At 40.4% G+C, this 20,514-nt stretch overlaps 1 protein-coding gene across 1 annotated transcript in view; it reads right to left on the bottom strand.

Annotated features, from left to right (window-relative positions):
- Positions 1-931: 931 nt before the first annotated feature.
- The window catches only part of TNNI3K (TNNI3 interacting kinase), a 276,625-nt gene continuing 257,042 nt past the window's right edge, over positions 932-20,514 (bottom strand). Inside the window, exons 24-25 of the mRNA XM_012760372.2 lie at positions 4,743-4,822; positions 932-1,459 (exon numbers count right to left, since the gene is read on the bottom strand). Coding sequence (XP_012615826.2) covers positions 1,383-1,459; positions 4,743-4,822 — 157 coding nt within the window. The 3' untranslated portion in view covers positions 932-1,382. The remainder of the gene's footprint in view (positions 1,460-4,742; positions 4,823-20,514) is intronic.

Below are 20,514 nucleotides of genomic sequence, written 5' to 3'. Positions count from 1 at the left end.
AGAAGACGGGTGTTCCGGCTCAAGCAAGTCAGGCAGAGAGGGAGCGGATTCTCCCTGGCTCCACCTTGCTGCTCCATCCAGGCCCAGGATGGATTGGATGACGCCTACCCACACTGCGGAGAGCCATCTGTTTTTGTCGATTTACTGATTCAAATAGAACCAGTCAAATAGTTTCTTCTGGAAACACCTTCACACACACACACCCAGAAATAATGTTTAACCAGATATCTGGGCATCCCATGATCCAGTCAATTTGACACAGAATGTGAAGTATCACAGGGGTTGTTACTGGCATCTGGGGGTGGGGGAGGGGAGAGGCCAAAAAGTTGCTAAACATCCTACAGTGCACAGGGCAGCCCCCTACAACAAAGAGTTATCCCATCCAAAATGTCCATAGGTGCCAAGGTTGAGACAGTTTGATTGAAAGGATGCCCAGTCTTCTTTTGCTAATTTTATTTCTCTTGCTGAAGTCAAAAGCAGTGATTATCATTGGAACTTTACGGGTCCCTGCCTGTTTTTTCCAAGTCTGTCTTTCAATGGCAAAACTATTTTGTCCGGTGAAAGTATTTTGTCTGTCTTCCTAGCTGAAACTAGAACGGAGGGCAGATTTCTCATTTCTTGAAGGCAGCAAGCACCTTAGGCATTCTCCCACCACACTGTGCCAGACTCTGGTGTAAATGGCAGGTTTGCATGAGAACGCTGGTTTCATAACTGACCTGAGAGCATTTATGATATCTTGATGCTGACAGCAACAGGTTGCCTAAGTAGAGCACAGAGCCCTTGATATGACATGGAAAGGAGACTAAATAATTAAGTGCTATTTTTTTATAAGCTTCTTGATCTGAAGGTCATTACTCCTTTTTACCAATATGTCCGGAAGAAAATATACTCAGTGGAAGTCTTGTTGAAATGAAACGCACTTCTGAATCAATTTTCTATTCCACCAAAGAATCTTTAATCACAGAGCTGAACATCAGAAGTAATATAATGAGATAAGAAAGTGAACAATATTCTAAGAAATCAAACTCATGGGCTCTCAAACACAGGTCTACATAATTCAATTTAAGAAAACATAATAATTGTTAAGCATCCACTGCAGACTTAGGCCCTATCTCCAAGTAATAATATAAATCTATTTTTTCATTTTCAAAATTAAAAACCATTCTTCATATACCTTCTGTCTTGGTTCTTTTGCATTTCATTCTTTAGGCACACATCCAAAGCCCAACTTGTAGTAGGGAATTAAATAGGACTAGCATAAACAAGCCAATTTAAGGAGACCTTAGAGGGTAAAATATTATAATTGGAAGCAAGCTTGCCATGATTTGAATTGCTGCTGTCAGTGTGGAGGAAAACTCTCCTTAGGTATATGCCGAATGACGTCAGCTGCTGTCCTCAAAGCTGCCACTATTCTGGCAAGAATGAAAATGCATCGGGCTCATGGGATCAAATACATAGCCTGCATCAGAAAAGAAAAGTTCGGTTAGTTCAGTTATTACTCATTAGCCTCTCATTATATCCCCTTGTTTTTCTTAACCAGGCTGATCTAGTGTGATACACAGTTTACCAGGCAGCTCTCTCACATAATGTGAACAGAGTCTGGACAATGGTTGCTGGTGAGTGGTTGCAAAGCAAAAGCAAAATTTATAATGAAAACAGAGAGACGAGAACAAATGAATATAAATGATGGGTTGCTGATTTGGACCTAAGCTGGCCAGGTAGCGTCCGGGACTTGGAGTAAAGAAGGGTACAGTTCAGGAAACCCATATGTCAGGATGACTAAAGGCACATAGACTTTCCTGTTGGGGAAATCTGGTTTTAAGCGCGGGCTCCACTACTTGCTGGCTCTGCGATTTTTGTCAACTTTTCTAAGCCTTGGTGTCTTCATCTATAAATGGAGAGAAATAATAGTACTTATTCATAAGGTCGGCAATGTTCATATGACAATTAGCAGTGTCTTACACACAGTGAGTGCTAAACAAATGATGGCAAAAAAAGGAAGGTGGAGGCAGCAATACAGAAAAAGGAAAGAGTCTTTCTCTACAGCAGGTTGGCTCTGTTTGTTTTCTTCTCCTTGGTAGCCAGGTTTTTAAGTGTACATCAATGCTTAGGTCTAAATACCAGTGGCTTTTGACACCTTTTGAAGCAATAGTCCTGGGTGTGTCCAGAGAAGGGCCCCCAGTGGTTCAGGATCAGGCCACTGCCCTAGAAAACAAGAGGAGCGTGAGTGGGGGCAGCTGGTTGCCTGTTCACGATGAAGTGAGGAAGCCACCCGTTGCTTCTCTGAAAATGGGCACATTTGTCAACCGCTATTGCTGCTTTTCCTCCCCTTTGATAGCTGAGTTTTCAGAACCGACCCAGCCATCTACATTTTCATTAAGAGAGCTAGCAATATGCAGTTGAATAGGCATATTTATTTTCATAAGAAAAGTCTCTGTCAAAATATCATAGGCAGCACATAAACTCTTCTGAGAGGAAATGCCACTGCAGCTGACACTGCTGCCAGCTGGCCCCTCCTGCTCACCTCTTGCGGGACTGGCCCTCGTCAGAGATGTGAGAGGTCGTGATGGGGAGAGAAGGCAGGACACACATCACTGAATCTTAACCCTGGGTGGCCTAAAACATAGTCTACATCCTAGAGAAAGATATTTCCTTTCATCCGGCCTAAAAATGTGGCTTCCTTTTAGACATAAATAGATTCTTTAATAAGCTGGTAATCCTTTTATGACTATAATCAAACTTCCAGTGTACCACATGCAATTTTCCTAGCCTGTGATGTTCCAGTGTCTCTCGTCCCACCGGACTCCAGTGGAAATCTGATTGTGAACAGACATCCCACCAGTGTGGGCGGGCTCTCCCTCGGGGATGGGGTAGCAAAGTCAGCAGGGCATTGAGGCTGGCATTTATTATTATTACCAGAGTGTAAGGACAGATGTGTTAGGCTCGTGTAGCCATTCAGTGGAAGAGGGACTCAACTGAATTTTGACCACAGGCTTTCGGAAAAGACTGAGCCATGTCTGCATGTTTTGTTACTTTAGGGTGAAAGGTCTCAGGTAGAGAGAAAACAGTTATGTATTTAATTTTATCTTCATTCTCTACCTCTGCTCTTTGCAGGGAGGAAGAAAGAGCTCATAAAGTTGCTGTTCTACCACAAATGGTTTATGAAGTGGAATTGAGGGCAATTAAAGGGTTCTTTCTTGTACGATGTGATGTTGCAAGTAGGAGAGATTAAAAATATCTTCTTTGTCTACAGGGACTCTCACTCCATCTAAACGCCCTAATGTTTTCTTCTATCCCTGGCACAGGTACACATAAGAAAATTCAACTTTTGTATTATTACATCACATTCATCTTACTTCTCCATCTTGAGGAACTCTTCTTAAAAATTTGTTTCTTTAAGAAACAAATCTTTGAGTTAAAGAAATGCTTCATCTTGAAACTTCACCATGAAAGGAAAGACTTCTGGTCAAAGCACACATTTCAAAGGGCGCCCTATATTTTGAGGTTGTGAAATTGCATCCATAAAGGTTTGAGGAAATGATATTATATCTATTAAAAAATGTGATGATGTGACACTTGGAGCACATTTTCCCCTCACAAGAGTCTGTTACTGGACTGGCCAATTATGTTGTAAAGCTGCTGATGAAAAGCACTCAGCTGCATTCTAGACACGTATTGGGAGTCAGAAGCACGGAGTTTCCTTTCTTTAATGTACCCAAGTAGTTTGTCTGCATCTATCCAGACATTTTTTCTTTGTTTCTTAAAAGCTCTCTAATGCCTTAGGTAATGGTACTCTGCAGATGAGGTGAATTGGTGAGGATCCCAAAGCCCAGGGTTTCTGGGGTCTTTGGCCACCTATATCAGAGAACCAGGCATGCATCATCCAATTTATTCTCCCCCAAACCCAGCTCTTATAATAAATCTGATCTATTTAACTGACAGACATTTTTTTCAGTCCTCCATATAGTCAAAGGAAGTTGCGATGAATAAATGGGCCTATTGTGCTCAAATTCCAATTAAATATAGAGCCTCTCAGGCTTAAAGGTTGGAAAAAGGACATCTCAGCCCTAGCACATTGATATGGCAGCTGATGATAAAGGCAACTGTCCATCTTCTGGCTTCCAGAAGCTGCAAAGAATTTTGTTAATTATTTCAAAGACCTTTATTAATTCTTTCTGAATCAGCCCTGTGAAATGGATCCCATCAACTCTTTCCTCACCTCCTCTCCTGCCATTTGAAGGCATGGCTGGATTCAAACTTCACCCCTGGGTACCTGGCTAAAGGGGAAAGAATTCCCCTAGCATATTATGTAATTGAGGGAGCTCATGTCTTGTTTTTCTTCTCCCTACCTACACACCCTATATGTGGAGCTTAGAAGTAATGCATTCAATAAAGTTTTGACAGAGTGTTTGGAATGCCACAAGAGGCAGGAGAGGCATACACACACACACTCACACACACACACACATGCAAGCTCACACATACACACACACACACACACGCACACACACACAAACACACAAGCTCACATAGGTGCTCACACACACATAGTATTAAGCTTAACAGTAAATGTAGAGTTAAAAAAAAACAAGATCAGATTTTGTCCTTGTATAATATAATATTTTTAAAGCATTTGTCATTTTTAGACATTACATATACAATGGTTTCTCTTTTTTTATCAAGTAGATATCACCTTCTTTGGGGTAGTTTACGTAATAAATCTAAACAATCTGTCTACGTACCATATTTGTCAATTGGTGAGTACTGAAGACTTCTTTTCATGTCCTCCAAAGACAGGCCTTGAGAGGAACATTGTCCAGCACTGGAAAATTAATGAAACACATAGTTTAACACTGTGGTAATTTGCTGAAAACATTTATAGTAGATAGAATTTATTCACTCAGCATAGATCCCAGAGAAATGCCCAAATGCTACAAAGATGTTTTTATCTTATAAATTGGCAGTCCCCAACCTTTTTGGCACGAGGGACTGGTTTCATTGAAGACAATTTTTCCACAGACCTGGTCAGGGGTCAGGGGGTTAGGAGTGGTGGAGGGGAAGGGCTGAGGTGGGGGGGAGGCAGGGCTCAGGCCATGATGTGAGTGATGGGGAGCGATGATGGGGAGAGACTGTAAAAAAAGAAGAAGTTTCACTTGCTGGCCTGCCGCTCACCTCCTGCTGTGCAGCCCAGTTCATAACAGGCCACAGACAAGACTGGTACTAGTCCCAAGGATGGGGGCTTGGAGAGTGCAGTGGTTAATGACTAGTTCGGTAAGAGTTCAGAATTATTTGGTCTAAGTCAGATCTAAGAGTGAGCCCTGGCTCTTAGGTTACAATTTCTGGCAGTATAACCTAGCCATGTCACCCTTTCTCAGCCTGTTTAGTTATCTGTAGGATGGAAAAGAACATAAATAATTTCCAGATTGTTGTAATGATTAAACATAAATAAAAAGGGCTATTGAATCTAAATCTAGGTTAATATGCTTTCAATCCTTACTTAAAAGAAACTAAGACAAAGAACATTATTATCTTAGTAATAATATAAGTAAAACACATCCCAAGAAGTATCATTATTATTATATTGCCATTATTATAATGAGAATTATAAGATAGAGTGATAATAAAATTTATTTCATGATTCCTATGTGTTAAGCATTTACATATAATCATCTCATTTAATCCTTATCACTATGGTATCATTTTTCTCATTTACAAATAAGAAAACTGAGGCTGGAACAAATAACTTTTCACACAGGTTTGATAAATGGTTACCTAGGATCAAAACCCAAATCTTTTAGATTCCAAAACTTATGTATTTATCAACTCTTCGAATGTGAATTTTTTCCTGATTCCTACTCTTCATTGCTCCTTCTTTTTTCCCCAAACACCACCTACTCTCCTACCATTTTGATTAATGGGGTCACTTCCTTTCTTGTTCATCAGACTCAGAACCTGAAGTTATCAAAGCCCTCTTTCTAATATCTAATTGCATCTGTCAGTCAATTATGTATCTATAGTCTCTCTTGCATCCATTCATCCTCTACCATTCTCAAAGCAGCTACCCTGGTTACCCCCTAAATGCCCTCACTATGTCCATAAAACATGAATTCCCAGCACCCACGCCAGTTTTCTCCATTTCAATTATCAGCACTATATTATTCAGTATCTTAAGCCAATATTCTTGGAGTCATCCTTATTAGTACCTTTCCTTCTCTCATATATCTCACTCAATTCAAGTGTTTTTAGCTCTGCCTCCAAAATATAACCCTAATCTAGCCCTTCTCTTTCCTCCTCCAAGGTCTAGGCCATATAGTCTGTTTCTTGTCTGGACCTCTCCAATTTGCCCCGTAATTGGTCTCCCTGCTTTCACTTCTGACCCCTTATAATCCATTCTCCATATATTGTGCAGAATGATCTTTTCATTCCCGTGGCTTTGCAGTTCATTTAGCATAAAATACAAATAAGTGCTCTACCCTCACCAACAAGGTCCTGACCCTGCCTACCTCTCAAATCTCACCCTGTACCTTTGTCCCCATCTTTGGCTAAGCACTTCTTTTTGGCACTTACTTGTCTCTCTTGTTCTCTACTATATCCTCAATACTTGGAACAGTGCCTGGCACATACGAGAAGCCCAACTCATTTTTAGTCAATTAATAGATTCCTAAATGATGTCCTTCCCTCCAATCACTCAATCCTACCCCTAAACAAGATTTTAGTATAACACAAAAATCTTAACATAGAATTCCCTTGCTTTCCCCTCCAATTCCTCAAGCCCATGTTCCAAGTCCTCTACAATCCACTCCTCCCTGCGTTCTGTGTGCATCTTGTATTCCACAATTCCTCAATACCTTTTTTAAATCAAGTTCAAGCCACACTAATGGACTTTAGATTTTCCAAAATTTCCTGAATTTTCTTTTCTTTGTAGTTGTGGCTGAGCTGTTCCCACTGCTTGAATGTGCTTATTGTCGTCTTCTTTATCCCTAACAGGAAGCAGTATGGTGTTAGGGTTAAGAATGAGCACTCAAGTGCCAGGTGCCTTGGATTTGAATCCTGACCCCATCACTTACTACTCTTGACTTCTGGCAAGTTATTTAACTGCTCTATGCCTCAGTTATGCAACAAAATGGGAATTATAACAATACTTAGCTTACAAAGTTAATAGTAATTATTTAATAAAAAGTTAATAATTTTAAAGGATTTTAAACACAGTTGGCATTTAGTAAGTACTCAATAAATGTTGCCTACTTTTCTTATTCTTCAAGGTCCAGCTTGAAGGCAGTATCTTCTTTGAAGCCCTCTTGAAAACCCCCAGTCAAAATTAACCTGTCCCTCTTCCATACCTCCTAGAACTTTATACTCCTACCACAGGGCTTCTCAGAGTCTGCCTGGGTATTGAATGATCTGCATTTGTATGCTAGTGAATCTTATTACACAGAGAGTTCCTGGAGGTCAGAAATTCTGTCTAACATTTTTGGATCCCCCATAGAGTTTAGTCAATACTTTGTAAATAGTTAAAATAAAAGTGTGTTGAATGAAATAAAATTAAGTTTTTACAAAACATACATTTAGATACATCAGATTTTTCTAAAAACTAACATTAGTTCACATTGATTAATTCACTTAGCTGCCTTAAAAATGACCACATTTTTTGGCCTCACTTCCTTGAACTATAGAGATGCTGTTTCTCAAAGCAATGATTAAAAAGAAGATAAAGTTTTGGCTTCCAGAGGGACATGATGTGATCTCAGTCAACATTAAATGATAATAGAATGTCACTCAAGATATTTTTCAAATTGTAATTTCTTTTATTAATATATGTATCCTCTTTAGCATTCCAGCTACTCTTAAGAAATGTGCTGTACACAGTAGTCTTGGCAACAAAGATAATAGGAAATAAATATTTTATCAACAAAATGGCTATCTGGTTTCCTATGAATAAAAGCCCATCTCCAAGATGCTCTGTTTGTTCAGTTGCTAAATGCAATTCATACCAGGGGACTTAACCTGTTTGCCCAAGAGATACCACACAGGCTGGCTCCAGGTTGTTCTAGGATGACAGACAGATGGAAGCTAAGCATGCCCAGGTCAAACAAAACAGAAGAAACAAGATCCTGATCAACGAAACCAGTTGTTCTCAACTCATGTGAATCCAGACTTCAACAAGGGTTTCACAGATACCCAGAGTTTAAGGTACATCAGGAACTCTGTTTGCTGAAGTTGTGGTCAGTGAAAATAAGGCACTTCCAGTCATGCAGCTGCCCCATGAGTTCAACAAAAGTAAGTGTGAACTAATGGCAGGTAAGGAAAGCACTCAGTTTTGGAGAATTTCAATATTGCTGGTCAACAAGTTAGTTTCTTTATGCTAAAAGGATGATATATCTCATAGATAGGCATATATGTGAATGATATATAATACCATACAGGTACTTTCATGTATGAATTTTGTGAGTTTGGAATGAAGTTTTCTCTTATAAAAAGAGAATAAGATAGTCTTTAGGTTAGTTTTTGTATACTACCACATTATGCTGGTATATTATATTTTAGTGCTAAAAAGTTTGTCATTTTAGGCCAAATAATTCAAATTAGCTCTGTGTATCTATGTAGATATAAATATAATCATCAGTCATTGTCTCTTATAAAGGTGCATTAGGCAATGAATAATTTATCTAAAATGAAGAGTAGAAACAAAATTTTAAAAATGTATGTCTTATTTTTTAATCCACATTTTAGGAGTAGAGACTTCCTAGTAAACATCCTAATTAGGTCAATTTGCATCCAAATCCACAATATGTATTCTGTATTTCGGGGTGTGCATATCACTCAGGCCATGGCTTGTCAGAACAAATTAGTCTGTTTGCAAAGGATCACATTTTCTGTGAATAGACTTATAAACCCTGGGCAAAGGCAGAAACCATGGCATTTAAAACTAATGATAGAAGACCTATGAAGAATGGGAAGAGCACTAGAAGACAGAATATATGTAAATATAGCCTCAACTCCCCAAAACAGAATAAGGCAGAGTCTACAAACTATACTAGTGAGTTAATGTACATTCCAGGTAAAGCTTCAGAAAGGAATGATTAAAACAGGTTTTCTGCACACTGATTACTAGATGCTACCATAAGTTTGTTAAGAAAAGAAAATAATTCTAGATTTGCTTTATTTCTCTTTGGTGAAGGTAAATATAAAGGGGAAATCAGTAGGCTAGAACATACAACTCAGTTCTAGAAGGATGTTGGACAGAGTTGCTCCTCACTGCTCCTCACTGCTCCTCACTGCTTTGTAAGTAAGAAACAGAGATCTGTGCCAGATGACAAACACTTAGATTGAATTGTTACTGGTTGCATGTCCAGAAGTAGTGAAGACATTCCTTATAAATGATATTCCCACAGGGTTAAGTTGTGCCTTAGACATTGATAATAATTAAAGTAAAACATCACATTTCCAAAGGTTAGAATTGTCCAAAAATAGATTGAGCTGTTCTAGAAAGGGGTACTGTCCTTTCCCAGAAGGGTTTAAGTGGAGGCTAGAGGTCCTATTGGCCTCAGGTGCTGTAGAGAGATCTAAGGGTCCACCTGGAAGTCACATGATACGACTCCCCAGGTCCCTTCGGTACTTATATTCTGTGATTCTTTAGAAGGCATTCATGAGTCATGTAGACTTGGAGAACCTGGCTTTGGCATGTTGGAAAGGCAGAGAGAGATTACACAGTTCCCACTTGGGCACTAGATTTTTATCTTTCTTATCTGAAGTGTTTGACATTTGGCTAGGGCTGAGTGCCTGATTTTCACGGACATGTGATAGCATACCTGGCTATACGTTATCGCTACTACTCAGAGTGTTGTTTGTAGCTTTTTGTCTATATACATTTCATTAGAAATGGTAAGTGACCCTTGCTATTTGCCTGAAGGAACCATCCTCTTCAGTGCTTTATTTCAAAGAAAGAATCACACCACCATCTAAGATGAAGCAGAGGAAAGTGTGGTGAAACCATTTTCACACAAACCCATCATTAAGGATTTGAATGACAGGTTGTATAAGGCTGGTACTAGGGAATCCAGAACTGCTTAACAAAGGTTTTCATATAAGTTAAATTTGTAGAATATTCCTGTTGCAATGTTTGAGGGATGGGAGAACCCCTAAAACTCTATGTTATCTCAACCCGGAAAGGCAAATTGTTAAGCAAGCCACAAGAAGAAATAAGAAAGATACTGTCTGAAGAGACTGGGGAATTCTGGTGCCATCTCTACAGAGTGGTTGGGACCAGGCAGTGTCACAGTGAATCCAAATGGCCCCATTTAGAGCCTCGAAAGCAGATAGTGTTGTGGCTTCCAAACTACAGCCTGCCAAATGCTTTTGGTATCGGAACAATAAATCATAGTTTTGGCTGTGGGATTTCATGAATTCTCAGAATATTTTCTAGTGCCATAATTGCCTCTGATAAATTACATTCCAAAGAAGACTTCAGATGGGCACACAGTCCCAAAAGAAACCTTTTTTTTTAAAGTCTCATTCTTCTGAATGTGGCTTGTGCAGAATTAGGAGCTCTTCATTTGGTGAATTATAACAGATGTAAACTATTTGACATGCCTTGAAAGCAAGAGTGAAATTAAAACAACTGAATAAAAATAAAGAGACCTAAAACATTAAATACATACTAATATAATAATTTCTTACATTTGCAGAGGGCTTTATAGCTTGCACACACTTTTCTATTGATTAGCTTATAACATTTTTACAAAATCCTCATGAGGTGTCTGTGAAGGCATTAATTTTACCTTTGTTCTGTGGGAATAGAAAGTTAGACTCGGAAAATTAGACTCAGAAAGTTTGAATTACTTGCATAAACTCACAGAGCCAGCAGTAGGCAGAGCCAGAACTTGAATAGAAGGTCTTCAGACTTCCAGTCCATGCTCCTTCCACTAAAACACACTCTACTTAACAGCAGCACATGTCAAACTATTATCCCATAGCCATTTGGGGAGCTCACTGAATTAGCTATGAGTTACAGAGATTTGGATTCTTTGCATATAAAAATGAACAATAAGTTCCTCATACAGAAACATCCCTTATCATCATAACAAAACCAGAATCAGCTTTCTCATGTGTTGCTTTGTTTGATCTTTTAAAAATGATACTTTTCCCTATCTAACATTTGCTTGCCTGTTACCTCACAGTGATGCTAAAACATGAGATACACATGCACTAAAGTTTCTAAGTGATGTTTATGATTCCTCTAAACACTCTGATTTTGCCTAAGGTTTCCTAAGATGCATGGATTCATCTTCCTAAACACAGTCTTGGCTATGTTGAACAGAAAACCATTAGGTTATTAGTGTGATTAAAGACCTCAGGCAAAATTTTCTTCTTTTCAAATTGTTCCAATTAGTTTTTATGCAGCTAACAATGCCCCCAGGCTACTTGCACCCTGGAAGATTTAGCCATTTGGACTTTGAGTAAGGCAATACCATCCAAGGATTCACAACTTTGCAAACATGTTTTGAGGTTTATTGCCATCTGCCACAATTATGTCACCTATGTAATAATATTAGTACAAGGATCAATGCCATATGCAACCTTAGCCCCTTCTTCAAGACAAATAGATCCAAATTAGGCATCATTTCTTTCACTGGAAAGGAAACACATACAGATAACATCTAACGAGAATTTTAGTTCTTTGCCACCAAGTTAAGGGACTAATACAAAGAAAAGGTAAAGAGACAGCCTGCTGAGATGCCTAATAAAGGTGTTTACACTAGGAAAATAAATGCTTTGCCATAAAAAAGGCTACTAAAGTCATCTGGCTGATCCTTCTGGCATTTAGCTGAAAACAAATAGATCTATTTAAAACAGATCTGTCATAAGAGATAAATGCCTTTCTATGCTTTACAATGTCTTTCTATGCAGCCCACCTTTCCTCTGGCCTAAAGAGTAAGATGACATTTCTATTAGAAATGGGAATAGCTTTGGCCTAACTTTGAAATGGTCGAGTCATATTCTTGTGAATGAGCATTTGTTAATTTATCTGTTAAGTTCAACATGTTTATTTATTTATGATTTCATCCTGGCTGTTTTCGAAGCATTATTTTGTCTTTGTCAATATTTCCTACTTGACAATGTCTTAAATTAATACAAATTTATTGCCCCCATTACAGTGAATGGGCAATGACCAAAGCATTTAATGGGGCCAGAGGTCAGTGCAAAATATCTCTTTCAGGAAAATCAAACCCATCAGTTTTCTTTCAATGGCAAATATCCCCAAGCTATAAAAGGACTGAAAGGCTTGGCAACCAGGTCATGGCTCTGTTTGAGCCATTAGGCAAATATCCAAGGTCTCAGCTCCCCCATTTTTAAAAGAAAAAGCAATTAGGTGAAGAGTTATGAATAAGGAAAAATGCGGAGAGAACTTAAAAGTGTGTGTTAATTCTTTGATGGCTCATAAATTATTAATTTGCTCAAGGTAACCTAACTACACCACCTGCTCCCAACTTACCTACTAATTCAAGCAGGTATAAATGAGTCCGTTGTACAAACCATTAGGAGGTAGACTCTACATGCCTTGACTGCTAAGACTGAGGATCATCCTCTATACAGCAAAATCTTTCATACCCTTTACCTTCTGTGTTCACTACCATTCAATAAAAGGGAAAACATTTTAAATGTTAGAAGTAAGAGATCTTGGTAGCATGACAGTTATGAAGCCCATTCCTCACTGCCCCATTTTCCTACCTCCCATTTTACCAAGAAGGAAAACTGAGGCTTTGAGAAGTAAAATAACCTACCCAAGTTCACATATATCAAGGCTATAGTGAAGTCAGGAGTATAACCTGGAATTCTAAATTTCCAGTCTTCTTTGATGGTTTTTATTATTGTTTTTAAGGAGAAAAGGAAAACTGAAATTTGTTGCATACCTGCTAAGTACCAGGGGCTCTACCAGATGATTTATAAACTTTATTAAATCTTCCCCACCTGACAACTCATTTTACATATGGGGACACCAAAGCTCAGAGAGTCTTAGTCTTGTCCAAGATCACACAGTTTTAATTCAGACCTGGGCCAAGCAGTATCCAAATCTCCCCTTTTTTTCCCCCCACTTAACCCTATTGGCTCTACAAATGATTCCCCAGACTATTCCCATAACCACATCTCTCTCCCTCTCTCCGTGGTTGTTTATTGAGCACAGTGACAGGAGCTGTGCTGTGTCGTAGGGATAGAGACATGAGTGTGATGGACATAGACCTACCCTCTGGGGTAAGCAGAAATGGAAACACGTACAGGTAAACTTCAGCACAGAAGAAAGTACATGCTCTGAGGGACACCCTCCCTATGCAGAGAGAATGAAGAAAAAGCATGGATTTGCAAAGGGAGGTGTATGCTGGAATCGGGCAAGGTAAGGACACGTGGAAAGACCTAGCAAATCAAATGGAAAGAGTGAATATATAAACTTTTTAAAAACCTTTTCATTTTGAAACAATCTCAAATATAAAGTTGCAACAATTGTACAATTTTTTCCCCTGAATTATATGAGAATAAGTTGCCAATCTAATACTCATTATCTCCCAAGTGCTTTAGTGCATTTCTAAAATAAAGACATTCTCCTATATAACCACAATACAATCATTTGATTCTTCCATCTTTTCTCAGACCACATTCAAGTTTTGCCAGTTGTTTCAATAATATTCTGTACAGCAGAAAGGATCCAATTCAGAATCGCATACTGCATTTAGTTGTCATGTTTCTTTAACCTCTTTCAATCTGGAACAGTTTCTTAGTCTCTAGTTGAATTTCATAACCTTGATGTTTTTGAAGATGACAAGCCAGTAATTTTGCAGAATGCCCTTCAATTTGGATTTATCTGAGGTTCCTAATGATTAGATTCAAATTATGCATCTTTGCCGGGATCTATCACGGAAGGGATGTTGTGTTCTTTTCATTGTATCTCATCACATTTTGATTTGCCCCATTATTGTGTTGTTAATTTTGATTACTTGATTAAGGTGGTGTCTGACAAGCTTCTCCATTATAAAATTACTCTTTTTTTTCTCTATAATTAATAAGTATTTTGTGGGGAGGTACTTTGAGACTATATAAATATCTTGTACCTCGGCCAAATCTCAATCTCTTCATTTATTTATATCTATATGGATTTACAGTTATTATTTTATTCATGCTATTGTCATTTTTTATTTTGATGCTCAAATTATCTCATAGTTGGCCAGCTGGGGTGCCTTCAGGCTGTCCCTCTGACATGTAACCATCTTTCTTTGTATCTCTTTACTTTCTGGTACAAGATGTTTCAGGTTTATTTCCTTATTTTGTATAATACATTCCTTATCTCAGCCCTGAAATCTGCCATTTCTCCAAGTCTCTTGTTTCATTTTGATGGAGGTTAGAGATCCAGATCCAGGTGCTAGGTGTGCCACTTGCTGTTGAAGTCCTGCTGCTCCCAGGCCCTCTCGCTGAACAGGCAGAGCTAGAGAACATGTGTGAGTATACATACATGTGTAAATGCATCTTGACTTCACCACGCTGGGGCTCTGATGCCCCATGTGGGGCCACTGCTCCTACCTCCCCCCTCATAGCTGCCCTTCTTCCTGACCTTGAACTCTGACCTCTCATGCCAGCTTACTCTCCCACATAGGTGCCTTCCTTGCCGCACCTAGGCCCTACCCCATCTTGGCTGGGCAGCCTCAACTTCCCGTGGAAACCATTTCCTCCTACTACTCTTGCTCTGATGCCCTGTGCCTGATAGTGTCACCTTCCACATGGACATTCTCTATAGCTTTCTTAGACTCTGACCTCCTGTTCCACACCCAGAAGGGAAGTATACCTTGCTTAGCCCTGTCTAATGGCTTTGGACTAAATCATCCCAGAAGTCAAGGAAGAAATAAAATAGTAACAAGGATGAACTTTAAGAAATGTTAATCAGATCGTGACACCTCCCTGATTAAAATCCCTCAGTGACTGTCCAATACATGCAGAACAGCATCCTAACACCCTGTTCTGGCTGATGAAGCCCTCATGGCCTGGCCTCTGCCTACCTCTGGGACTTTATCCTGTACCACTCTCCCCACCTCCTGTCCTCTGTCTACCATGGTGGCCTTCTGTTTCTCCTCTTTGTTCCTGCCTCAGGAACCCTGCATTTGCTTTTTAGCTCTGCCCAATGCATTTCTTGGGGGCTTCCTGTGGCAGACTCCTGTTTGTCATTCACCACTGCATCTAAACTAGCCTTCCAATCACTCTTGACTGCATCAACCTGTTTTAATTTTTGGCATAGCCCATAATGAACATCTCAGTTTTCTTGTACGTTTATTAGTTGTTTGTATCCAACATAAGCAGATATTTAGCTCTGCTCATATGCCTTGATCTGTTTGGGAAGTCATCTTCAGAGGGTTTCATATGTGCTGATGGTTTGTTGTGTCTTATTCTGTCCATAAAAGGGAGAGAGGGGAGCTAATGCCTTCTCTTACCCACCCAAATGACCTTCAATCAATCAGGAACAAGCATTGCTAGACAAATTTGCTCCCCATTGGGGAAATCCTGAGGCATGTTCTATATCATAGAAGGTACAAGATGAGATTAAGACTCAGTTGGCCACAGCAGTGACTTATTCATTAACATGTCCCCAATTTACTTCCCTTCCTTCCCTCTCTCTCACTGTGCTTCTTAAGATCATATCCCAGAAGAGCAACCTATAGCCAAATCCTTGTCTCACTGTCTGTTTTTGAAGGAACTCACACTAAGAGTGCCTTCCTCCTCCAGCTAGAGTGCAAGCTGGGACATGACAGCTGGGACAGACTTGTCCTTCCTGTTTACCACTGTGCCTTGCTCCCCAGTGCCTTAAACTCATTGTCTTCTACTAGGCACCCAGTAAGTATGGATTAAATGGATGACCGAATGAATGAATGATGATTCCTCCCTTGAAATATTATTCATGTTTATCTTTATCTGTTTACCTTTGATGCTTTGTAATAAAGTAATCATTGGTCAACCTCCTTCCATTTCTTTGGCCCTTGCTCAAGGATGAGCTGTATCCCTCAATTATTGCATGCATCAGAGCAGTGGCCTCTGCAGATGGCTTTCTGTTCCTATCCCCTGCACAGCCATTCTGTCCTCTACACAGTTTCCAGAAAAATCTGACGATGGTTCCCCATTATGGCATGCTGGTCCATCCAGTGGTTCTCAGTACTGTCCACAGATATGAAAGTGAATAGAGGATGATGGAGAGTTTCTGTTTAAATTCGACCTCCTCTGTGATGGAGGTGATGGCCACAGGAAGGGAGAAGGAGCCACAGTGGCCTTGGTCCCGCTCCGGCCACTTGCTCTTGTTATTGGCTCAGAACTTTCCTCACTTTGCGTGAATTGTATTCACCTGTCCCCACAACTGGACTGTGGATTCTTCATGGGGAGGAACCTGCCTTATGAGTCTCTGGAGGCCTGGCATGTCTCACAGCACCTGGCACAAGCTAAAGTTAATACACTGACTTCTTGAAGGTAGTCTTCATATTTTTTTTCATGGGAGATGAGTTTCTAATGTATATAGTTTCAGGGCTATATGACTTGGAAAAAGTGATTTTTATGTTTTTAGAGGAGAGGTCAGCAAATGTTTTCTCTAAAGGACCAGAGAGTAAACATTTCAGGCTTTGAGGACCATATGGTCTCTGCTGCTACTACTCGACTCTGCTGTTGCAGTGCAAGAGCAGACGCAGACAAATACGTAAACGAATGCATGTGGCTGTGTTCCAATAAAGCTTTGCAGAAACAGGCAGGGAGGTAGATTTGGCTCATGGGCCATAATTTACCACTCTCTCCTTTAGAGCAGCAGGTAAGTCCTGTATGCTTGTTCTCCTAAGCTGCCTTCCACCTTTGGGCCAGACAATGCAATCTTAGCGAAAGTAGGATGCCCACTTATCTTCCATTTTTATAGTTTCTCCTGAAAGAGGAATATTAAAGACTAAAATGCATGAGATAATGACAAAATGTAACAACTGCATGGTTTATATTTATTTAGTGTTTACCATATATTAGACACAGATAAATTGTAGTCTGACATTGCCTTCTTTGCACCTCTACGAAGAGGGTGACATTCTTGTTTTCATTTTACAGATGAGGCATTTGAGACTTGGACAGCTCAACTAACTTGCCCAACGTTGCCCAGTTCATAAGACATAGAACTTGAATTTGAACTCAGGTCCATCGAGCCCAAGCTCTTAACCACTACTTTATACTCATGGCCACTGGATTGTTACATAAATAAAAATCACAAAACCAATTTTATTGATAGAAGATGAAAGCAGTCACTAGATAGGAACCTACAGAGCAATACATATTCTTTCCCCCTTTAGGATTGAGGAAAGTTCAAAGGCCATCTTTGTTGATTTTAGATCTCTGGGCTCTTTTGTGTGAATTCAGATCCCTGCAAGAAATTCCATGTTCCTTTGTTCTTTATGACAGGCCAGTCTGAATGGGAAGGTTTTAAAACTCCCTAAACTCTTTGAACATGCAGAACATTGATCTTCACAAACCATTTGAAATACCCCAAGGAGGTTACAAAATTACAAGCAATTTTTTGTTGTTGTTTTGTTTTAAGCGAATGTATACTGAACCTCTGGGACCCTCTGCCTCGTCACACAACACCAAAGCTTTCCTCTCCTCCTCTGTGTATTCTTTGCTGTCAGACCCTGAATAACAAAATAGTATTATGTTGCTGGGGCACCTTGTTCTCATTGAAAAGCTCTTCTCCTGCCAGTAATGTGGGGACTCTTACCCCACTCTGCTGTGATGTGCTGTGATGCCTCTTTGAATCCTGGGGCAGCCCAGGGTTTGACATTTCCTGCTGAGCCGACTACTGCTCCTGCCTTCTGTGTTGGCAGGAACATGACTGTGGATTCTGTAAGAAGTGCTCTGTGGCCTTCTGCACAGCCAGACCTCCATGGTCATTTTTACACTGGTATTTATTAAGCTTTGATGCATGCCACACCAGAAGCACACTCCCTCGAACAGCAGCCACGCTTTATTATTTATCTCTGTAGCCCTGGCATTTGGGGCCTGGCACAGAGTTTACTTGCTGCACTTATTTTAAAAATAAATTGTGTTGAACTGAGCTTCTGAGCATTTCTTTAGCCTCATCTCCCAGCCTCAATTTTCTGTGCAGGTTGGCCACGTGGTTAGGAACACGGGTGTGAGTCAGATCGAGCCAGGTTCCCAGTCCTGGCACCTCCTCTTCCTAGCTGGTGTCCTTGAGGAGTTCCTCTACCTTCCGGTGCCTCACACTCCTCTCTGCACCATGAGGACAATGATAGCACCTATCGTACACATGGGTCTTTGTGAGGATTGCATGAGATGATATACAACTAATGTGCTTAGAAGGATCCCCACCACAGAGTAAGTGCTCAGTGAATACTAGCCATTATTGTTGTTGTTGCTATTGTCATGATCATTACCATCTCTGCCTGCAGCTTCTGTCCCTCTCCTCTCCCAGTGAATCATGCTACCCATCCTTCGGGCCTCAGCTCCGCCCCACCTCAATACTTGTTAGGTGCCCTTGCTAGTATGTTCTTTCTCACACTGTTTCATCATTGTTTCCGTGTTTGCCTGTCTCCCCAATCCCCAGGTCATAGCCCATGCTAAGTAAAATATCTATTAGATAATTGAATGAACAGAAAGTAGGTTTAAAAGTGCCCGATTAATTGACCACCTTCTCTCCCAGTTCCAAAGTACCTCAGCCAGAGTGAGGCTTTTAGAAAGGAGCCTAATCATGTCACCGCTGTGTCTGAATCCCTGCAGTGGCATGTGTCTCAGCCTCAGTTAACACCCAAGTCCTGACAACAGCCTGCCCCCCTTCAAGATCTGGCCCTTTCCTTCCTGCTTCATGGTCATTTGCCTCTATCCAGCCTCCTGGCTGCATTCTCCAAATCCACAGGCATGATCCAACCTCAGGGAATTTGCACTCGCTGTTCCAACACCCTGGAATGCGCTTCCCTGGGGTCCTGTGGTTCTCTTGTTTACCTCATTCACATCTTTGTTCAAATGTTGTCTTCTAGGTGAGGCCTTCCCTGGCCACCCTGTTTAACAGTGTAAGCCACAAGTCTTTCTCCACTCCCAACCCCCATCCCGGCTTTAGTAGACCATATAAGTTACTTTTCAAAAAGTTGCCTGTTGCTCCCCTCCTACATTAGTAGAATAAAAGCTCTATGAGGAGGGATTATTTTGCTTGTTTTATTTGCTGCTGCATCTCCAGAGCCTAGAAGTGTGAGCACTGTATAAATATTTGCTAAGGCCGGGCGTGGTGGCTCACGCCTGTAATCCTAGCACTCTGGGAGGCCAAGGCGGGCGGATTGCTCGAGGTCAGGAGTTTGAAACCAGCCTGAGCAAGAGCGAGACCCCGTCTCTACTATAAATAGAAAGAAATTAATTGGCCAACTAAAATATATATATATATATATAAATTAGCCGGGCATGGTGGCGCATGCCTGTAGTCCCAGCTACTCGGGAGGCTGAGGCAGAAGGATTACTTGAGCCCAGGAGTTTGAGGTTGCTGTGAGCTAGGCTGACGCCACGGCATTCACTATAGCCTGGGCAACAAGCGAGACTCTGTCTCAAAAAAAAATAAATAAATAAAAAAATAAATAAATAAATAAATATTTGCTAAATGAATGAATTCAATGCCCATAGCTCCCAGAATTGAAAAAAATGAAAAATCTTTTATAAGCCAGAAGAGGTTTATGTGGCCTTTTCCTAATGCATTTTCCTACACAATTTTTGATCAAGAAGGTGTTATGTGGAGGTCTCACAGTGAGTCACCATTTGGCCCTACCTATCCCCCTCTTTGGCCACAGCCAGAGGGATTACGCAGCAGCCCTGGAGTCTACACGGTGTCGGATGCAGAGGGCCTGCACCTTCCTGTTGAATGGGCCGAGCTCCCTGGACTCCTGGCAGCCCCTCAGAGGCATCTCCTCTGCATGTTTCCATAACCAGCTGAATGGGGCAGAGATCTGGCTGTTAAAATACCCAACAGAATCTTCTGACTGCCTCCAAATACCTCTGATGGCAATTACTACACAGTTACTATGTGTTTTAAGGACTTTTCATGTAGAAGAATTCACTGGAGCTTTTGTGGACACTGCCACAAAAACTGTGTTTGTGGCTGGCCACCAGTGGGCTATTGCTAAATGTCAATGCTTTGCAAAGCACTTCTTCAGTGAAAGCAAGAATTTGATATTTATCTGTGCCTTTGGAATTATGGCTTGGCAAAATTGCCTTGTTCTCTTAGATACACCCACGGCAAAACACAGATATTGATATCACCATATCAATATGGTGATACATGTCATTCTGAATCCATAAGTTTCATGGAAGTATCAATTGGGATAATGTCTATAAACATGTTTTTTGAAAGCATAGGTGTTAGAACATTTATTTCACATACCATTCCCCATTTAGTCTTCCCAGCAACTATGTGGTATAGGTATTGTTATTATATTTTTCCATGAAGAAACTGAAAGGCAGACAGGT

Source organism: Microcebus murinus, chromosome 2, assembly GCF_040939455.1.
Source record: "Microcebus murinus isolate Inina chromosome 2, M.murinus_Inina_mat1.0, whole genome shotgun sequence".
NCBI lineage: Eukaryota > Metazoa > Chordata > Mammalia > Primates > Cheirogaleidae > Microcebus > Microcebus murinus.
Note: the sequence above shows the minus strand (reverse complement) of the source record. Positions and strands in the feature narration are given on the sequence as shown.